The sequence below is a fragment of the Ursus arctos genome, unplaced genomic scaffold (genome assembly GCF_023065955.2).
Source record: "Ursus arctos isolate Adak ecotype North America unplaced genomic scaffold, UrsArc2.0 scaffold_5, whole genome shotgun sequence".
Lineage (NCBI taxonomy): Eukaryota > Metazoa > Chordata > Mammalia > Carnivora > Ursidae > Ursus > Ursus arctos.
The window spans coordinates 44,487,235-44,507,762 of NW_026623067.1; the positions used below are offsets into that span (position 1 = coordinate 44,487,235).

At 40.4% G+C, this 20,528-nt stretch overlaps 2 protein-coding genes across 6 annotated transcripts in view; one reads left to right on the plus strand and one right to left on the minus strand.

Annotated features, from left to right (window-relative positions):
• The window catches only part of CDC20B (cell division cycle 20B), a 37,402-nt gene extending 26,226 nt beyond the window's left edge, over positions 1-11,176 (minus strand). The window contains exons 1-2 of the mRNA XM_026498960.3: positions 11,114-11,176; positions 10,777-10,839 (exon numbers count right to left, since the gene is read on the minus strand). Of these exons, the coding sequence (XP_026354745.1) occupies positions 10,777-10,839; positions 11,114-11,176 (126 nt within the window). The remainder of the gene's footprint in view (positions 1-10,776; positions 10,840-11,113) is intronic.
• GPX8 (glutathione peroxidase 8 (putative)) lies at positions 116-9,220 on the plus strand. 5 transcript variants are annotated; one of them, XR_008957530.1, is made up of 6 exons: positions 129-359; positions 915-1,176; positions 4,375-4,546; positions 5,317-5,467; positions 8,013-8,251; positions 8,967-9,220. XR_008957530.1 is itself a non-coding variant. In XM_057307223.1 (3 exons), the coding sequence occupies exons 1-3, from the start codon at positions 156-158 to the stop codon at positions 4,536-4,538; spliced, it is 630 nt and encodes a 209-aa protein (XP_057163206.1). In that variant the 5' UTR covers positions 129-155; the 3' UTR covers positions 4,539-5,005. The 5 variants fall into 5 exon arrangements, 2 of the variants coding, with proteins under 2 accessions (XP_026354750.1, XP_057163206.1); XR_008957529.1 differs by having other exon boundaries at positions 8,013-9,220; XR_008957531.1 differs by lacking the exon at positions 8,013-8,251.
• Positions 11,177-20,528: the final 9,352 nt, after the last annotated feature.

The following is a 20,528-nucleotide window of genomic DNA, read 5'->3' on the forward strand; positions in this document are numbered from 1 at the left end:
CATTCCTTTCCCCATCTGAGAAAGGTCCTTCTACTCCTCAGCAGTGAAAGGAGCTAGTCTGTCCTTCTTGGTTTTCCGTTCAAGTGAGCTGGTGTCAAGTTTCAGCTCCTCCTCGAATTCCAGGCTGCTGAGACTTCCCTCTAGAATCATCCAAAATGGAGCCTCTTACAGCGTACCCTTTAAGATGTTCAGGGTCAAAAGCAAAGGTATTTGCAGTTTTACTATCTATGGTTCTATGCACAGTAATGCTATTTCTTCTACAACTAAAATTCCTAAAACCTAAAATCAACAGCTTTTATACCTTCGAAGTGAAAGATGCGAAAGGAAGAACGGTTTCTCTGGAAAAGTTTAAAGGCAAAGTAAGTTGCATCTTCTGATTTTTTTTTCTGTTTGTTCATGTTCTCTGTTTTAATGGAATCAATTTTTCATTATTAAAGGGTCCTAAGTTAAAATGTAGTCTTCAAAGTAATGTTATCAGTGTATCACTTTAGCCATCACAGTTCTCCTAGTGTATCTTACTTCTAATTGATAAACTCTGACAATCCTGTCTTTGGAGGTGTGCTGAATTAATACTTGAAGTTGTTTAGGAAATTCTTATAGTTAGTAATGAGAATATGGAGGCATTAAAAAATACCAATTCCATAATCTAGAAACATTAAAAAGCACTCTTTTTGATGTTCTTATTATCTTTTATTTAAAAATAAACTTGTATCTGATGCTTTTTTAATGATGGTGATCTTTCAGAGTCTTAATTCATGCATCCAGGTTACGATTTTCAGTAAAATTGGGTATGTCTGAAAATATTGAAATAACTGTCTGCTGCAAAATGGTTTAGGATTTTAACTACTTGCAGAATTTTTTTTAATCTTTTATTTGCTTCACTTTCCGGTTGGATTTTTTTCTTTTTCCGGGAGGTTGCACTAGTTGTAAACGTGGCTAGTGACTGCCAACTCACAGACAGAAATTACTTAGCACTGCAGGAACTGCACAAAGAGTTTGGACCATTCCACTTCAGCGTCTTGGCCTTTCCATGCAATCAGTTCGGAGAATCGGAGCCCCGCCCAAGCAAGGAAGTAGTATCTTTTGCAAGAAATAACTACGGAGTGACGTTCCCCATCTTCCACAAGATTAAGATTCTAGGATCTGAAGCAGACCCTGCATTTAGATTTCTTGTTGGTAAATACCTATCTTGCCTTGCCAATTTAATGTTTTTCATTGCTTTTCATTTTTAAAACAAAGAGAGACTGGGGCCATAGTTTTCTATTTCATTTGAAATAGTAGTGGGACATTTTGATAAAAATATCAAAGAGCCAGAATCTCATCTTTTGGAAATTTCTACAAGTTATGCTTCCCTGAAATCAATGTTTTTAACTTCTCAAATGGCAAAATAAGTCTACTCCGATATATTTTATTCCTCATGATCATTTTCCTGAAGAATTTACTTGAAGTGTGGGCATGGCAAATACCTTCACAAAATAGCTTGTGGGGAAATGGGCGTTATTAGCTAGACATATCTTTGTAGTTAATTTTATATTGCCTATCTTGTCTGAGATATTATCTTCAAGGATGAATAATATATCAGTTTTCCAGGTTTTTGCTAAAATTCGTAACAGAATATAAGGAATTTTTTTTGGAGGAGGATGTATTAGGCTATTTCTAAAAGTAGTCTAGCTGCAGAAATCTGTTCAAAGATTTTTCCAGGGTCAGTTAGCATAAAGGTAGTGAGCTATAGTGACTAAGGGCATAGGTTTTAGCTCCATTCTCTGGCTTCAAACCCCTGCTCTGTTGCTTTTGCTGTGTGGCTTCAAGTACGTGACTTAACTCCTCTGTGCCTTCTTCCTCATTTGTAAAATGAGACTATCAACAGTACCTACTTCCTAAGATTGTTTGGAGGATTAAGTGTATTAATAGTAAAAGTAAAATATTTATACGCTGCTTATATCGTGCCAAACACTATTCTAAAGGATATTCAGCTAACATCCTCTCATCTGACTTATTCAAATGATATCCTCAGTCCTGTTTTCACAGAGCTTTGATAAAACTGTGACCTCAGTCAGACAATCAAGCATCTAGTCCAGTAAGTTGGCTAATGATGTTCTATGAAATTTAAGTGTGAAATCAGAATCTTTTAAAAACATTATATTTAATTTCTAGGAAAAATTAATATAATGCTTAATACCCTGCATAGCAACCAGAGTGATATCTTTTATTTCCTTTCATTCCTTTTATTTGCAGGATACACTGAGGAAAGAAAAACCAGAGCACATATCCTTGTAATCCTTTGCAATTACAGCAGCCAAATACGTGGGCATAATTGCTTCCCCTTCATCACTAAAAAAAGCTTCTGAAACTCCACCTACCCCCTGTAACCAAAAAAAAGAAGTGATTTCAGGTTTCACTGGAGTTAGATGAAGCTCCAGAGACAGAGACTCTGAGATCATAGCCACATGAAAATGACACCTTTTAAAACTAGCCAAAATGGCCAGTAACGGATCACACGGTCACAAACAGGGCCACTCTGCACGTGTGGGCAGGTGTCACTACACAGGGCATCTGGACACGGAGGCACCTGGGGACTGAAGCGCAGCCCCAGCCAGGCATGTGCTGAGGGGGCCGTACCCGCCTGGAAGGGTATCTTTTCCTAAATACACCGGGATGTCAGGTCAGCTAGAGAGAGCTCTGCCCTGATAGGCATTATCTTTAGAGATGCATTTTCCGTTATAGAAAAGGGCAATTTTTCAAAATGATTTTAAGATGGCTTTAATGTAATAATATGATGCTCACACCGCGTCACTGATGCTTGCTCTAATCAGAAATATTTATCTCTAGTAATGAAATAACTAACTGCTTGGCACAGTACCCAAAGTAAAACACACTTAAGTAATCAGGATGCTTTTTATTTCTTATGTTTAACTTGTGCTCCCTCATGGGTTCTTTTTCCCAGCACAAAGCAAAGTGTTGCACCCCTTAAACCTCGAGGCAGTGTGTTCCTTCTACCTACTTCATCACGGTTCCTGAAGGAAGAGTTAACGCTGGTTATCTCTGCTTGCCTGTCTCAGTTCCCTTCTGAGATCACTGTGTCGGGCTTCTTGTCAGGAGCTCCTGAACCTCACGGTGACTGCCACTCTGGCCCCTTCTCTCTCCTTTTCAGGTTCCTCCTTTCCACCAGCCCTTAACTCTGCTGACCTCAGGATTCTGCCACAATCCCCTGGGGCCCTTATTCTGTCCCCGTTCCCTGCATGCTCTCTCTCTCCTAAGCTCCAATGCCCTATATTCAGCTCCCTCCTCTGAGTGGATGTCCCATGTACACCTGAATCCCCTCCTGTACAAAAACGAATTTGTCATCCTCCTCCTAAAATCTGCTTGCTTTTCTATAGGAGTAGGAAGGCCTGTGTATCAGTCCTGGTTCTACCGCTCAGTAGTCTTGAGACCTTGAGTCTAGGACTCCATTTTTCTCATCTGCAAAATACCCACCTCACAGGGTTGCCGTAAAGATTAAATGAAAGGATCCATTTAGAGCAATGAGCACACATTACTAGGTACATAGTAGACAAGTTATTTATATTTTTTCCTCATGTTAGTCAATAATGCACATCAATTCTGGATAGAGTAAGTGGAAAAAAATCTGCATTTCTTACATAAATTAAGATGTATCAAAAGGACAGCATAATTTCTCAAAATGATTTAACACTGTATGTTAACTGGAATTAAATAAACACTTAAATATAAAGAATTCCTTTCCATTTTTGTCTATATAACATGTAACGATATTAAAACCATAGATAACATTTAAGATGAAAAGAATTCCATACATGCCATTACCAAGGACCATTAGAACATCATTTTATCTTTAAAAATGTTAGAAAACTGGAAGTTTTGAATGACGAGGTAAATTTTTTGTTGTTTAGATCAACAGATCCAAAATAAACCACTTTGTTTCATGATTCTAGATCAGTAGAGGGGCGCCTGGGTGGCACAGCGGTTAAGCGTCTGCCTTCGGCTCAGGGCGTGATCCCGGCGTTATGGGATCCAGCCCCACATCAGGCTCCTCCGCTATGAGCCTGCTTCTTCCTCTCCCACTCCCCCTGCTTGTGTTCCCTCTCTCGCTGGCTGTCTCTATCTCTGTCAAGTAAATAAATAAAATCTTTAAAAAAAAAAATAGATCAGTAGAATCATCAGTGAAGTCAGCAAATATATAGAAATATGGTTACTCAGAGCTTGAGTTTTGCCTTGTTTGGGTGTTTTGCTTTTTGTTTTGTTTTTGATATTCCTAGAACTTGATTCTAAAGTTGTCACTTATAGGTTACTAATAGAAATGACAATCTTAGCAAAAGAATAAAATTATGCTCATGAAAATATATTCTGGTATTTTAGATTCTTCAAAGAAGGAACCAAGGTGGAATTTTTGGAAGTATCTGGTCAACCCTGAGGGCCAAGTTGTGAAGTCCTGGAGGCCAGAGGAACCCATTGAAGTCATCAGGCCTGAGATAGCAGCTCTGATTAGACAAATGATCATAAGAAAGAAAGAGGACCTGTGAACATGGCAGTGAGTCATTCAGCTGCAGTAGTCGGAATATAGACATGTCCCTTGGGGGGTGGGGTGTCATCTTAAAGACTCTGACAATTAAATGTGGCCCTGAAGAATGGGGTGTTTTGTTTGTTTTTAGGATACCTTGCCAGTGAGTGGTAACGAATGTCCCCAGGTCAGAGATGTTACCTAAAGCAAAATAAAGAATAGCTAAAGAATCAAAATGCAATATATTAAATATTTCATCTGACCATACTAAACACTTCAGAATACAGAGTCACCAGTGTGCTTCAATATCCTGTTGTTTGCCTTGACATTTTCCAGGATAGCACTTGATGGAAATGCCAACACACTAGACCACTGTTTGAATTCAAGACACTGTATGTGACTGAAATTTCAGGAGTAACTAATTGTAAATGGCTATTTTTATGTAATAAAATACAAAATAAACATTGAAAAATGTGAAATAGATTCAAATCCTTGTATACTTCTGTTTCATATACAGGATTTTGTTTCTTTAGTTGTTTGAGTACAGGTTCATAGTATATTTTATTATCTCTGCCCAGTCACTGATAAATGGCAGTCTCCTAACATTTGAAACAGCCTTCATCACTTTCAGTATTTCTCAACTATTTTCCAGAAGCAACTCAAATTTTATAAATAGAATATTCATAATTGAATCACAGTCTTTATTTCTGAATGAAAATCCTAAGTGTAAGAAAAAGGCTAGGAGTGTTTGATGATTTAGCTCGTCTTTATATGTTAATGTTGGTTGCTCATATATTCAGACTGGATCAGTTACTTGGAAAGAATTCCATGCCACATCATATTTCCTGGAGGACCTTCTGCTTCAAAGTGTATGTCCAACCACCCACAGCTGGGGATACAGTTTCTGTTAGAGGTCGAGAAGATTTCCAAGGATAGCTTCAAGAATGCCAGGTTAGTGTGTCAGCAAACCTGCTTGTACCCTGTATGACTTCGGGCAAGTCACTTGACTGCTTTTAGGTTTGCTCACCCATAAACTGAGGTCAGACTAAACAAAGAGCCCCTTCTAGCTCTACGAGTCAATGACCATGCTTAACAAGGGGTCTTAAGTGATCAGGAATGGAATCAGTACTAATCTGAATTGTTTCTGAAGAAATAGAAGGCCCCGGACAAGCCTATCTGTTCTTTGCAATTTTGTCCCAAGAGCATAGAAGCAGTTTGAATTCTGAGCCTCTAAGCAAAATTTTGTTCAGGGCAAACTCTCCCAGGTGTTGTTCCCAGAGCATTCTTGCCATATACCACCACTTAGGACAAGTGCCACGGGACTGCTGCAGTGTTTCATGTGCCCACATTAGGGGTATGAGCAGAAGTGTACATGCCAGCCCTGCACAGCCTATGTAGACTCCCCACTGTCAGACAGTCGGTGATGGAGCTACACTGGGGACTGACCAGGACTGCCCTGGTGAATGCAGTTGAGATGTCCATCCTGCCCAAAGTCACGAGTTCTCCAAAGCCATATAAAGGGGGTTTTCAGTTATAGATCTCCAATCCTGGTTGCTTTATTCAACCTACAGCCTCTACTATAGTCAGTGTTTGATTCTCTCCCCTTGGCCTTTGGGGATGCAGGGAAGGCAGGTGGGGATTTGAAAGTGTGCCAAGTAGGTGTCCATTCGGGTTCTGTAACAATTAGGCTCTCTGTGCTAAAAGAGGGTGTGGAGCCATTTGCTGATGTCCTGCTACCCATAACTCCAATGTCTTATGTGAATTCCACCAGGTACGCACATACAGAGAAAAAATTGTAGCTTTCTTGAATTGAGCATATCTTCCCTGTCTCAGCGTCAAAAAGCCTGAGACATAGAGTGCTGTCTAAATTGAGGAATATATCAGAAAACAGCTGTCATCACATAAAAGGGTATTTAGTTGCCTCTATGACAAAGGGACAAAATCAAATGCATTTAATTATGGTAATTCATTGGCTTGAAGTTTGGTTTATTCAGAAGGTAGGAAGGAGTACTTCATTCTTTTTTTTTTTTTTAAGATTTTATTTATTTATTCGACAGAGAGAGACAGCCAGCGAGAGAGGGAACACAAGCAGGGGGAGTGGGAGAGGAAGAAGCAGGCTCATAGCGGAAGAGCCTGATGTGGGACTCAATCCCGTAATGCCGGGATCACGCCCTGAGCCAAAGGCAGACGATTAACCGCTGTGCCACCCAGGCGCCCCAAGGAGTACTTCATTCTAACTCCTAATCTTCATCTCATGGCACATTATAGCCATAGTGTTGGAAATTGGAATAAATGTGAATTTGTCTGAAATATACCCTGAAAGTCATACTTCATTTCCTAAAATGCTTAATAATTATAGTGTATCCATAGTTATGTAGGTAGGTACCCATATATAATTCCTGGTAATTATGGTATATATAGCATATGCCCAGAGGTGGCTGATAAATAACCATCCCCTCTCGGAGGAAGGGTCCCAGGTGGCAGCACTTGCCAGTGTCCACGGTGTAAATGCTCCCACATGACCAACTTCCATCTACCAATGGTTTAATAACTGGCATGCCAAGTTTTTGAAAGTTTAACAATCGGTTCTCACAAACCACTATAAGTGGGCTCTGGAACACCAAAATTCTTAAAAATCAGACTTGCTTAGGTTATCATAAGGATCTCCCAAGAGATAAATCTAGAGTGAAAACTTATTATATATTATCTATTTTTATTATAAATTTACTATTTAGCTAGGCTCTATGAAAATGTGGAATTACAGTTACTGAAATACGAAAAGCTGCTAACAATATGCTATTAATCACAGTAAAATCTAATGACTTAACTGGATTGTCTGTAGGTAACCTCAAGTAGGAAAACACTACAGTAAAAAATAATAATAATAATGTAGGCAGAGCCTCAGAAAAAAAATAAAAACTGTTTTTTGTGTGTCCCAAAACATTAACTGTTTCAGAAGACTACCTTGAACAAACTAAAAAGTCTTTAGTGGTCCCTGTACAAAATATTATATTCATTCATGGTGTTTCTTTGAGAGAAAAATGGTACGTTTGGGTGGAGACAATATAGGGACACATTGTCCATGTTTATTCCTTACCTGGATTTCATCTTTCCCGTGGAATAATAAAATTCTAATAACTGTCATGCCTAGAAACTAACACTACACTGTTCTCCACTCTTCTCTTCCTTCCTCCTGCTGAACCGTTTACACTTGGGGGGGATGAATGAAGAGTAGCTTTGATGTCCTAAGTGTGGATCCCTCTCTTTCCCTCCTACTCCTATGGAAACCCTGATCTCCTTAAATTCTCTTTATTGCATTCCATCCTTTCCCTCCTTTCTCATCATCTCAGTAATATGGAACAGAAGAACAGCTTTAAATATATCTTGTTTATTGAGTATAAATGTTGGCATTTTATGTCTTGTCCTTTAGTTTAAAAAAAATTAAAACACAAAGGCCAAGCCTTCTAAATTTAGTAGGTTTTATTTTTATCAACAGGTCAGAGGCTTTCCATAAAAAATAACATGTTGAAATTTAACCTTTTAAGAAAAAACAAGATGAAAATATTTATGTGGAAGGGATCCTTAAACAACAACAACAACAAAAACAAAATGCTGAAAATAGAATGATAACGGGCAACAGTGAAAAGACAATGAGACATGAAGGTAGCAAAATGCATAAAGAACCTAATTATAGGCATCATTCTTCCATGGTTTAAATGTTTAAACTTAAATAAGGTAAGAATAAAAATTGTTGTATCTGTAATTTATAATTCAGTACAGTAGACTGTAATATGTTTCTCACATCTCACTTAGAATATAACTAATTGGTCAGACTGCCAAAGTCAGTTCCATGAACTTGCTGCAAATGTCCACATGAGGACATGTAGGTCACTGTATGTCTGGGACCCAGCACGTACTTGACACTGTTGCATGGGCCAAAATGGCCTTCAAAGAAATCAGAAAATATTTAAAAGCATATTGTACAGTCAATTCTTCCCACTTCACAAGCTAAAACTCATGCTCTACTCCAGATATTTTATGAGTCTGTGACTTCACAGAAAATGAAGTGAATAATCAAGGCAAATCCTGCAAAAGATTCAACCCCATTCAAACCCCAAAATTTCCAATTTTCTTGCTATTTCAAGTGAAAATGTTTGAGTTGACTGACTCATCTTGAAAGTTACCTCGATTCTCCCTTCAGCTGGTACATACACATGGTTATAGAGACCTGTTCTAATGTCATATTAAGAAACTGATTATCTAGAGAGAATACTAAAGATTTAGTTGAAAACTTGGAGAAACATTTTAAACTTTCCATTTCAAATTGTCATTGTATTCTAAATTTTATATTAAAAATAAATACATCATTTCACAAATACCTATGTACCCAGGCCTCCAAAAATATTACCTGGGAAATTTTTTTTTAAGATTTTATTTATTTATTTTACAGAGAGAGAGAACAAGCGGGGGAAGCAGGAGATGGAGAGGGAGCCTGCTGAGCAGGGAGCCCGATGAGGGGTTCGACCCCAGGACCCTGGGATCATGACCTGAGCCAAAGGCAGATACTTAACCAACTGAGCCACCCAGGCGCCCCTACCTGGGAAATTTTTTAAGGATTAATTGTATTGGTTTCTTCACCACTTATAAAGCTGTCTATTGTATTGTTATTGAGTAACGAAATAGCAATTACAAGTACTATGGTAACTAGTGCCCTGGTTTATAACAAAAAGTATACACAAGCACACATACACACTCACTAATTACAGAATGAATTCTACGCTGATGTTCATTGTATATGCAATAAGATAGCAGTTGCACGTTAGCTGATACAACTCATATATTCAACCAGCTAACAATACACTGCCAACCCATCACACACGGGTCACTAGTGCAGCTTGTTAACAAGAAGAATTTATCCAGAAGCAAGTGGCAGGGTAGTTGTGGCTGCCAGATTGACCCAAAGCAGCCAGCTAACAATACACTGCCTACCTGACTCAGGTCACTGCTGCTTGTCATGGCCCATGAAGTCACCGAAGCTACGTTCACAATGTGAGACCGTGGCAGATCTGTCATCTTAATAGTCACATAAAAGAAAACTTACAAACAAAACTTGTTCCTCCAAAACTGTCAGAAAATATGAAAACATTATTTTTAAATCTCGAAAGCTTAAAAAGGTAAACTTTCAGAATACTTGCCCTTAGCTATTCTAAAGTAAATGCTTGGACATCAAAATATGGTATTGCAGTACAAGCAAATTAACAAAGTTATACTTAACTGGAGCTTTTCCAATTATTTCTATTTACTGACAAAAAGACCAGTTGTCTGTACTAGGCAGCAAAACATTTAGTAGGAGTCATGGCAATACACAAGCTGAGCAACAAACAAAACCGCAGCTATTCTGGAGGGGAAAAATCAATATTGAAGTATTTAGGGAATTTAAGGACTTAAAACTGTCATTCATTGTCTCCCACTATAAGTAACATTAGTTATTGCATTCTGAAAGGGCCGTTATGTTTGATTTCTTGTGTCACCACTGAAATATTGAAAACTTAAAGGAGATTAAGAAAAATCTGTAAAAAATGTTGATGGGTTTGAAACTAGAATCTATGAGTAAAGTTTAAAGGAATAAGAACAGTTTTGTGTAGAGAGAAGACAAGGTGAATGATGATTATGAGAGATTTAAAGCATATGAGGGCTGTTTATGTGGGGAAAAAGGAAAAAAACTCATCTAGATTTGTTTTATTTTTACGCTGATTACAAGAGAAGCTACAGCCCTTTGGCTTCGGACTTTCAAGGGAAAAAATACTACATAGGGTCAATTTTAAATTGCCACCCAAAGGACACACCATGGATTATGCCACTTCCCCGATTGTCCACAAGATGGCACCATTTCCATTTCTTCGGGGGGCAAGCTTTCAAATCCACAGTGGCAAGTGCAACTTGCTGTTAAAATCTAACAGCCTGCTAGCAATGCGCTGCCTACCTGACACATCCACTCTTCATCCTTTTCTGTTGAGGCAAAAACTAGAAAGCACCAGTGATGTACAAATGATTACCATTGTCAGGGATCCTCAATTTCTTACAGAAATGGGGGGCGGGCAGTGTATTAATTAGACTCTGTAGTTAGTGTTCTCTTAGATTTTTTTTTTAATTTTCATATCCTCAGACCAAGCCATACTTCCAACAAATACCTTCTTTAGGAAGAATTATTTTGTTCAAGATCAGAATTAAGAGAACTAGAGCAAGCACTAGACACTCACCTTGGGAGAACCTGGACTTCTCTTCTGCTTCAGGTCTTTGGCGAGCACCCTCATGACGTTCTCCTTCGAAAATATAGAAAACATATGGAGAGAAAAACTATTTTTAAAAAATCATAATGTTAGGCGTGGAATGTTTCTAGATCCTCAGCTTGTCCAACGGCATTTCCTCTTTTTCTTTAGCAAGCAGGCACCTCCAGAATTCCAAAACACAACTAAATTACACATCTCAAAATGCAGGAGCAGGATTTAGAGTTTTGTGCTACCTCTTGGTCCTGAACAGGTACTAAGAACAGTGCCTTCGACGAGAAGCTCCTGGGAAACAAAGGACGTTACTCACCCATAGCATCTCTTCTTCTGTCCGGACCCTCCGAGGGGCGGTGCGCTCCAGTTTCCACTCCATCTCGGGAGGACTTCCCCCTACCTGGAGTTTGGCCTCCCCTCGATCCGCTCTGGTTTTCCCCTCAAGCCTAGGTCTTGGCGCCTAATCGTCAAACTTCTAGAGGTCTCACCCCCAGGACCATCATTTTTCACCCATAACTTTCATTTCCCCCATTCCTCCCACTGCTCCTAGACAGCATTCCCCAGGGTACTGTTTAAAAAGCCGGCGGGGCGGCAGCAGGAGCGGGAATCCCCCTACCCCGTCTCTCATTGGCCAGCGCTATGGTGACGTCAGAGTGCGGGAGGGATTCCCCCAGCGCGCTTCGCCGCGCGCCTCCACCTGCCCGCTGGCCGCCCCGCCCCGCCCCGCCCCGCCGGCGCCTGCTCTTTGTCCGCGGAGGCGCGCGCTGAAGCGCCAAGCTTTGCCGCGAGCCGTGGCGGGCCTGAACTGGGCCAGGCGCCGGGGGCTGTCACACCAGCAGATGAGAGGGTTGGCGGGCGAAGAAGCGGGTTCTGTGAGTTCACGTTCTTTCCATTTTCAAGGGGGGGGGGGGGAGTTTCGTTATCACGGGGCCTTCTCTCCATTGGTAATATTCACCGTTTGTGTAAACACTGGTCTTAGACGTGTTCTCCCAACGTGTTTATCAGCTCTTGCTCCATTTTTCAGATAGGCAGGAAAACGTGGCAAGATTTCTCTGCTAATGAGAAGGGGGAGCGGTCACATTTAATTCAGTAAGTTCTTCTCTGCGGTAGCCATTTGGAAGTGGTCAGGTTCTCTCACTTGAGCTTTTGAGCTAACTTCCCAAACAAGAGGCTGGTGAGCGAGATCAAAGAGCTGGTGAACGCTGGTGAGAGGAAGCGCCTCATGAGGAAAGCTGAGCGGACTGGGGGCTAAGTAATAAAGGAGAGAACGATGTTGCGGGTTAAGGGAGGGGTTTAGAGGGACATGACGAGGAGCCAGATGGGCTGTGCAGCCTTCGCAGCCCCACCTGAGCTGCCAAGGGAGGCTGGCTGTGCCATATGGCAGGAGGGGAAACTGTCTGAGGAACCTCTGACAGACTGGCAACCAGCTTTGCCCTCCCAGTAACCTCCTCCCGACCTTCCCCCATTTGCCACTGGATTGCTTTTGCTTTAATGTAACGTGTGGGTTTGTGCATTTTCCTGGTGGAAGGATTCATAGACATCAGATACTCAAAAGGGCTGATGACTTAAAAACAAAAACAACAACAACAAAAACCTAAACCACTTTCCCATTTCCTTCTTACTGAAAGCATCAAGGCTGAGACCCAATCTTGAACCAGTTTTCCATCTCCAATGATAAAGGTTAGGGAAAATGCTGCACAGGGTAACAATCAAATGAGATTTATCAAAATGCTTGATAGCCAAATAACCCATGGATTGAAAGATCTCTAAGTTTCACCCACAAGAATTTTACCTTCCTTGTAGTGCATTCAACTTCCAGTAAATCCTTTCAGCAAACATTGAGGCTAAATAAAGTGAAATATTGGCTGAGAGTCAAATGTATTGTTAATTTAAAGATCAGTTTTGCAAATGCAAGCTAAAATTAGCAGCATATTGGAAATAATATGGAAGACTTTTTGTTCTACTTCTAAGTATCATTTTACATGTACCATTTATTAGAATAGGCACAAACACAGGAGTAATAAAAACCAATTCAGTTAATGAACTTGTAAACCCATATAAGCTGTGATTTTAGAATCCATCTCCTTAGAAATACTAAGAATAGCGAAATACTCTTTTAGAATTTCAATTATCTGGAATACACTCATAAATTCCATTTTAGCTGCTAGTTCCACAACATATCACACAGCCTCCAAATGCCTTTTTTCCCCTAGGTTAAAACAAAAAAAGTAAATGCCAAGTATTTTCCTTTAAAAAGTTATTGTGCATTTAAATATTCATATTGAAATTTAACAGGAATGATGGGAATAGAAAAATTACCATTGGCAAACACCACAGGACTAACTGTTGCAGTCAAGGATCATGAATAGTAAAACTGGTGTACATATGATGAGGGTGTTTGCCTCCTATGATCCAAGGCAAAAAGGAAAATCACAACTTTTCATTGGATAAAGCTGGCAGCCAAGTAATAAATTAACCTCACCATTAAGGACACACTGACATCCTGTGCCTCCTGAAAGGATGCACTGTGGAGGGCACAACATAACTTCTGTGACATCTTTGCCAAAAAAAAAAAAAAAAAAACCCGAAAACAACAACCAAAAAAAGCATAACCTGAATAATGAGAAAATACTAAACAAACCAAATTAAAGAACATTCACAAAATAAATGGCCAGCAGTACTCTTCAAAAGTGTCATCATGAAAAAGAAAGAGAAATTATCACAGATCAGAAGTACCTATCTAAACATGATAAATGCATTGTGAGATCCTGAATTGAATCCTGAACCAGAGAGGGAAAAAGGACATTTGTTGGATAATTGTAGAAATTTGAATAATATCTGTAGATTAGTTAACAGAGTAATAGTAATGCTTATTTCGTACTTATAATCATTGTGCTATAGTTGTGTTAAATGTTAATGTCTCGGGAAGCTGTGTGAAGGACATAATGAAATTATTTGTACCATTTTTCTAAGTCAAATTATGTCAAAACAAAACTTAAGAATGAAAAACATATTAATTTAATATGTGGTCATATGACTAGAAACATTATGGCACAAGTGTTTAGGAGAAAATAGAAATATCCTGTAAACATTTTATCTTACTTTTTATCAAATAAGGTTTAGGAATAATGTTTAATTCTCAGGTTTATGTGCCTGTGAGTTATTGACTATCTTCAAAATGTTTCCTCTTTGTGAGTGGGTTTTGCAGGCAGATCTGTGATAAAGACAAGGGCTGCAAGGAAGAGTCCTCCGCAAAGGCCAAGGCCAATTCGAAGGATTTGTAATAAGAAGGTGAGGGGGGTGAGAGGTGAAGCACGGAGAAGGGAGAACAGCTGAACGTGAAAACCGTTTTCTTGACTCCTATCTTGCCGGTGCGCTGAGAGTCTGAGCAGCTCCCTACCGATGAGAAGCAAGAGGATGTCCAAGCGTCCCAAATGCAGTTTTTTTTTTTCAATTACATGATCATATGTTCTAAATAGTAACGTTACGTATCTCAAAACTACACAATGCCCAAAGTCAGCTCCCTTCATCCGCCCTCCCGGCTTACTCCTTTCCCCAGAACTTTGTCAGACCACATCCAGTGCATTTACATACATAAGTGTGTACTCAGAGTTGGGCGCTGTGAATCCTCCTACGTAAATGGGATCTCACTGTACTTATCGTTTTGCAACTTGCTTTTTCTACTTCACCGTATTCAGTTGCAAACCGGAGAGCTTCCCCATCCCCAACTCCAACTGTCGGTTGTCACACGACTCGGACCGTAGCGTCTCGCACTGGGCTTGCGCCCCCACCTGGCGCGCACCAGCCCGCCCCCGGCTCGCGCCCCACCTCCCGCGCCAGCCGACCCGCTCCGGCGCCCGCCTACTGGACAAAAGGGACGGTTGCTGTGCGCTGCAGCAGCCCCTGGGGCACGTGCCTGCCAGGCAGGAGTTGGGGCAAAGCGCCACTCCAGGCGGGATCTATACAGCTCCAGCCCACGTGGGAAGGGGAAGACTGGGTGCAGGGGAGAGCTCGGGATATCGGCACTGTGTTGGGAGGTTAGCCGTGAAGTTTGGGGAAAGAAAGGGAAGGAGACCATGGTGTTCTGGACTGATAAACTGTCTGAGCTTGTCTGCCCCCCAGAATATGTAGCTCAAAATAGTGCATGGGAAGGAAGGAATGAATCCCTTAAAGTTCAGACTATCAGCAGGACTCGGAAGACAACTTGAAAAGGTTCTAGCAAGTAAAAGCTTCAATCAGAAGAGTAGTCAAATACTACTTCGCCTATGGTTACCTTGTTACTCTTTCAGTTATAAGTAATTTATGTACATGCATATTTTCCCATTACTACCTGCTTTCTAAATACAGGGTCTGTCTTTTAAAATATATTTCTTTAAAATATATTTCTCCATCCATTTTACCCAAGGTGAAGGGTAAATTTTGCCCAGCTTTAAGCTATTTAACTGCTTTAATGCATTTTCCCCTTCTTTTTCCTGCTCTTGCAAGGTAAGAGGGTAGGTCTTGCATAGGATGCTAAGATACTTCCCTATGATTTTAAAGAATGTAAGGAAAATATCAAACTGAAATCATTACAAATCTGTATAAAACCTGGATGAAGTCAGTCCTACGAACATGGTGCCCCCTCAAAGAGATAAAGGCTCATGAATGCTTGGAAATCCTTTTACTAGATATCTTACCAGCACTTCAAACACAACATAATCCAAAACAGAATTGAGAATGTTTCCTTTTTCCTATTCTCCCCAAACCATGTTTTTCCCCTGCATGCACCCTATTCCCAATATCCCATCTTCCTGGTGGAACAGAGTCAAGGTCAGCCTTCTTTAATACTTTCTCTTCCCATAAGCCCAAACCCAGATATCAAGGACAGTCATTTTCACCTCTGCAGAGTTGAATGCATCTGCCCTCTTCTTGAACTATTACAGTAACCTAATTGATAATCCAATATGTAGTCTCTTCCCCTTGAGTCCATTCATTTAACATGTTTATTTGCACAGAGCAAGTTCCATGCACCGTGTAAAGCAGTGAAGATCCAGTGACAAAGCTGTAAAAGGCTGTATGCATTATCTTTAGTTGACTGTATTTCTGCCCTGCTCAAATCCCTGCAAGGACCTTCCTTACACAGAATTAAGTTCCAAACTTTCTAGCTCACATACAAGCCCTCTACAATTTAACTTCTACCTTTCTTGCATCATCAGCCACAATACCACCAGTATCTTCTGTTCCCCACAATGGAGATGATACCCAGCACTCTCCTGCCTTCAGGCTACCTCACTTATTGTTGTTTGTTAGTTTTTAAGGAATCTCTACAGGCAGTGTGGGGTTCAGGCTTAAACCACCCAGCCCTCAAGGCATCCTCCCCCATCCCCCCAGGCTACCTCACTTTTCAGGATTTTTTTTCCTGTCTTCTAGCAATCTTACCTTTGAAATTCCAGTTCCCTGTTCCAAAACCCTTCTCAAATCTCCCGAATTCTAATTGTTTCTCTTCCTTATGTTCCCATAGCATTTTGTTTGTATGTATAGTCAGCTTAATTCCAGCTTTTATATTCGTGTTAAGTATATTGGAAGCTCCAAGAACACAAGGATCTTGTCTTTTTCATCTCTATGTCCTCCAGAGAATGGCTCAGTGTTTTGCACATATACATAGCTCATATTCACTCTCGGTTTGCTGAATTGATTTGTAGGTGAGATTAGGACCTTTCCCAAATCGTGGAACTAGGATTATAGAGTCACAAAAGAAAGACCTTAATATGGCTGTGCTTAGGAGGTGATACACCGAATTGTAAGAAAATTATGAGTTAAAGGGTGGAGTGGAAACTGAAGGTGCTTGGAGTCAAGTAGATCCAGGTCTTCCTAGGCCTGCCACTTGCTAATTGTATAACTTGAAACGTGTCATTTCATCCCTTTAAGTCTCAGTCTCCTCATTTATAAAATATGATAATTAGTATCTTCTATACCGATTTATGATGAGGATCAAGAGAGATAATATAAAACCCCTAAAAGTATAAATTCTTTCCTTTGAGATGAAGTAATAGCATTTAGATGGCTAATTTAACGAGTATTTGAATAATAAATATGTCTCTATAAAGCTCTTGTCCAGAGGCTAGTATCCTTGGGTCCAGAGCCTACACACAGTAGGTGTCTGACACATAGTAGGTGGTCAAGAAATATTATATAAGGGAACAAATTCTGAACTCCAATCCAGTCCTCTAAATAATAATACACTAAATCAAGGGGAAACCATATGACCGCTCTAGTTTGATGGTTATGTCACTAGAGAATATACATTTAAATGTGTTCCAATTCTGTGCTCACCAAGCAACTTCTTGATTTATGACTTAAGTCCGGAAAGTCTTACCCCTGAAATGGAAGTGATCCTACTCTAGACAGTTATATATCTACAATTGTAAATGAATTGAATTCTTGTTTATCCCCCACATGTAAGCTTGGTAAGTCAGTACCACATAATTGCTATGACTTGAGGATAGTTCTGGAGAAGTGGAATAGAACTGGAGTGGTGAAAAGAGCGGTGGAATTCCACTCTGCCATTCACTTGCCCTGCGACTTTGGCCAAGTTACTCTTTCCCACAAAAAGGAGGAGAGAGAGCCTGAGGGAATGCTAACATATTTCTCAACTCTGCATCTTACAGTTCACAAATTACCCACCAAAATGACCTCCATTTGGTACCCCCCAACTGGGAAACTGCTTGAAATCAGAACCATTCATCCTTTCACCATGTCTGATCACAGCCATCCTGAAGCCCGTGGGACAATTCCCACCAGTATAGAAGTTAGCTTTCTAGAGCTTAACATAAAAAGAAGCAGAATACTACCAAAGGGCAGTTTGGAGCCTTAAGCCCTAAAACCAGAGCTTCTTTTTATAAAGCCAGAGGGTGAAGAGTTGGAGGGGCAATTTAGATAAACCCATGCAAAAAGCTGACTAATTTAAAAATCTGGGGGCGCCTGGGTGGCTCAGTCCGTTAAGGGTCTGCCTTCAGCTCAGGTCATGATCCCAGGGTCCTGGGATCAAGCCCCTCATGGGGCTCTTTGCTCAGTGAGGAGCCTGTTTCTCCCTCTCTCTTTCCCCTGCTCCTGCTCTCTCTCTCTCTCTTTCTCTCACATACTCTCAAATAAATTTTTAAAAATATTTTTTTAAAATCAGTATTTGTCCCTTCTTACCTATCTTAAGATTGCTTGTTCTTATACCTTCTTTTTTCCAGGTTTTCCAGGGGCCACTGGTAGTTTAGATACAACCTTTTAGGTCTGGAGTTTTATTTTATCCTATTTACAGTCTAGGAAGTTAGTTAGCCTCTTGCTGGTTCATAGATGCTGGTAGAAGACACAAGACTGCTGGGTCCGAGACAAAGGACTTTATTACTCACAACACGACAAACAGCATGAGCAACATATTTACATCAATTCACCATGCTTCCAAATCCCAGGGGGGCAATGCAGAGGGCCGTATAGATGGCTGCCCCCACCAGGGGTTGCATGAGATGAGATGAATGCTTAGCTTGGGGAATCCACTGCTTTCATAGTAAGCAGAAGCAAGCCTGCCTTTTTTTCCCCAGATGGAGAGGTTAGCTCATCCCTCAAATTTGCTTGTTGCGGGGCGCCTGGGTGGCTCAGTTAAGCGTCTGCCTTCGACTCAGGTCATGATCCCAGTGTTCTGGGATCGAGCCCCGCATTGGGCCCATATCGGGCTCCCTGCTCGGCGGGAAGCCTGCTTCTCCCTCTCCCACTCCCCCTGCTTGTGTTCCCTCTCTCGCTGCCTCTCTCTCTGTCAAATAAATAAATAAATAAATAATCTTAAAAAAAAAAAAAAAAGAGCCCTCCAGACTTTGGATCTTTAGTGTATCTAGCAAACATGCAGGAATATGAAAGACCCATGGAGAAGTGTCTTCCAAGACAAATGTTAGGGTTTCTGCTCCTAGGCAATTTTATTTTTATTGAATTTTATTATCTTCTTTAAAGTCAGAATGACCCAAAATGTATTCCTCTTGTCTTCTTACTCCTTCGTAGCATAGAGTTGTGAAAAATCACAGGCTTTGGAGCCAGAAGACTTGGTTTTGGAATCTTAGTTTTTCCATTTACTAGTTGTATGAACTTGGCCACGTCATTAACCAGAACCTTCATAAGGCCTAAAATTTCCCAAATGATCTGGCCTCGGCCTTTCTCTCCAGCCTTACCTGAACCTCCCACCTCTTTGCGTTCTTTTTATAAGGCCTTTTCTTTAAAGAAGCCATAGCCTTCACCTTGAGATCTGTGTATATAGTTGACCCTTGAATAATGCAGGGCTTAAGGGGCACCAGCCCCCAACATGGTCGAAAATCTGCTTATTAACTTTGATGCCCCCAAAACTCAACTACTAATAGACTACTGTTGACCAGAAGCCTTACCAATAACAAACAGTTGATTAATGCATATTTTGTATGCTATATGTATGATACACTATATTCTTACAATAAAGTAAGCTCAAGAGAAAATGTTAAGAAAATCATAAGGAAAATATACTTACAGTACTATACTGTATTTATAGAAAAAAATCTGTGTGTAAGTGAATCCATGTAGTTTAAACCCGTGTTGTCCAGGGGTCAACTGTATTTTCGTCTTCCTATTGCTCCTCCTCCTTGATCTAGTTAATTTCTGTTCTTATTCCAGACCTTAATTCAGACATTACTACCTTTTTTAACTTTTCAGGCCATATCCCACCTCCTAATTATTTGCTCTCCTAGCAACCTGTTCTTTTAACAATTAGGATTTACCATGATTCACCTCACCCCAAATCAGGTGGTAAACTAGATGGGATTCTACTACACGAGATCTTAGAGTGACTTAACTTCTCTTATCCTCATTTTCCTCCTGCTACAGAACTGAAAATTTGAATTAAAATCTCTACTTTCGGGGCGCCTGGGTGGCTCAGTCGTTGGGCGTCTGCCTTCAGCTCAGGTCACGATCCCAGGATCCTGGGATCGAGCCCTGCATTGGGCCCACATCAGGCTCCCTGCTCAGCGGGAAGCCTGCTTCTCCCTCTCCCGCTCCCCCTGCTTGTATTCCCTCTCTTGCTGTCTCTCTCTATCTCTCTGTCAAATAAATAAATAAAATCTTTAAAAAAAAAAAAATAAGATCTCTACTTTCTCTGCATTGCTCTGATTTCTAGTATTTCAAGTAAAGATTATTCCAGGAGGTAGTATAGTATACATATTAGGAACATGGGCTCTTTTTTTGCATGGAGTCTGTACAAACCTGGTTTGAATATCTCCTCTCCCATTTATTAGCTCTGATATCTGGGGCAATTACTTGATCTCTTGGCTTTAATTTCCAGGTAAAAACACGAGTGATCATGGAACTTTACCTGACAGGTTTATCAACCCTTAGTATGTGCCAGGCACAAGGTATGTGCTCAGTGAATCTGTCGTGGGTGTTGCTGGCCCACTGATTTGTATGCCCTAGAAAGCACTGCCCAATGGAAATATAATGCAAGCCATATGTATCGTTTCAAACTTTCTGTTAGACATATTTTAAAAAGTAAAAATGAGTAGGTGAGATTAAATAATATATTTTATTTAACCTAATATATACAAAACATCATTTCCACATGTAATCCATATAAAAATGAGACACTTTATGATTTTTTGATATTGTCTTCAAAATGCTGTGTAGATTCTACACTTACAGCACGTCTCAATTCATATTGTCTGCATTTCAAGTCCTCAGTGGCTGGCGGCCACCAC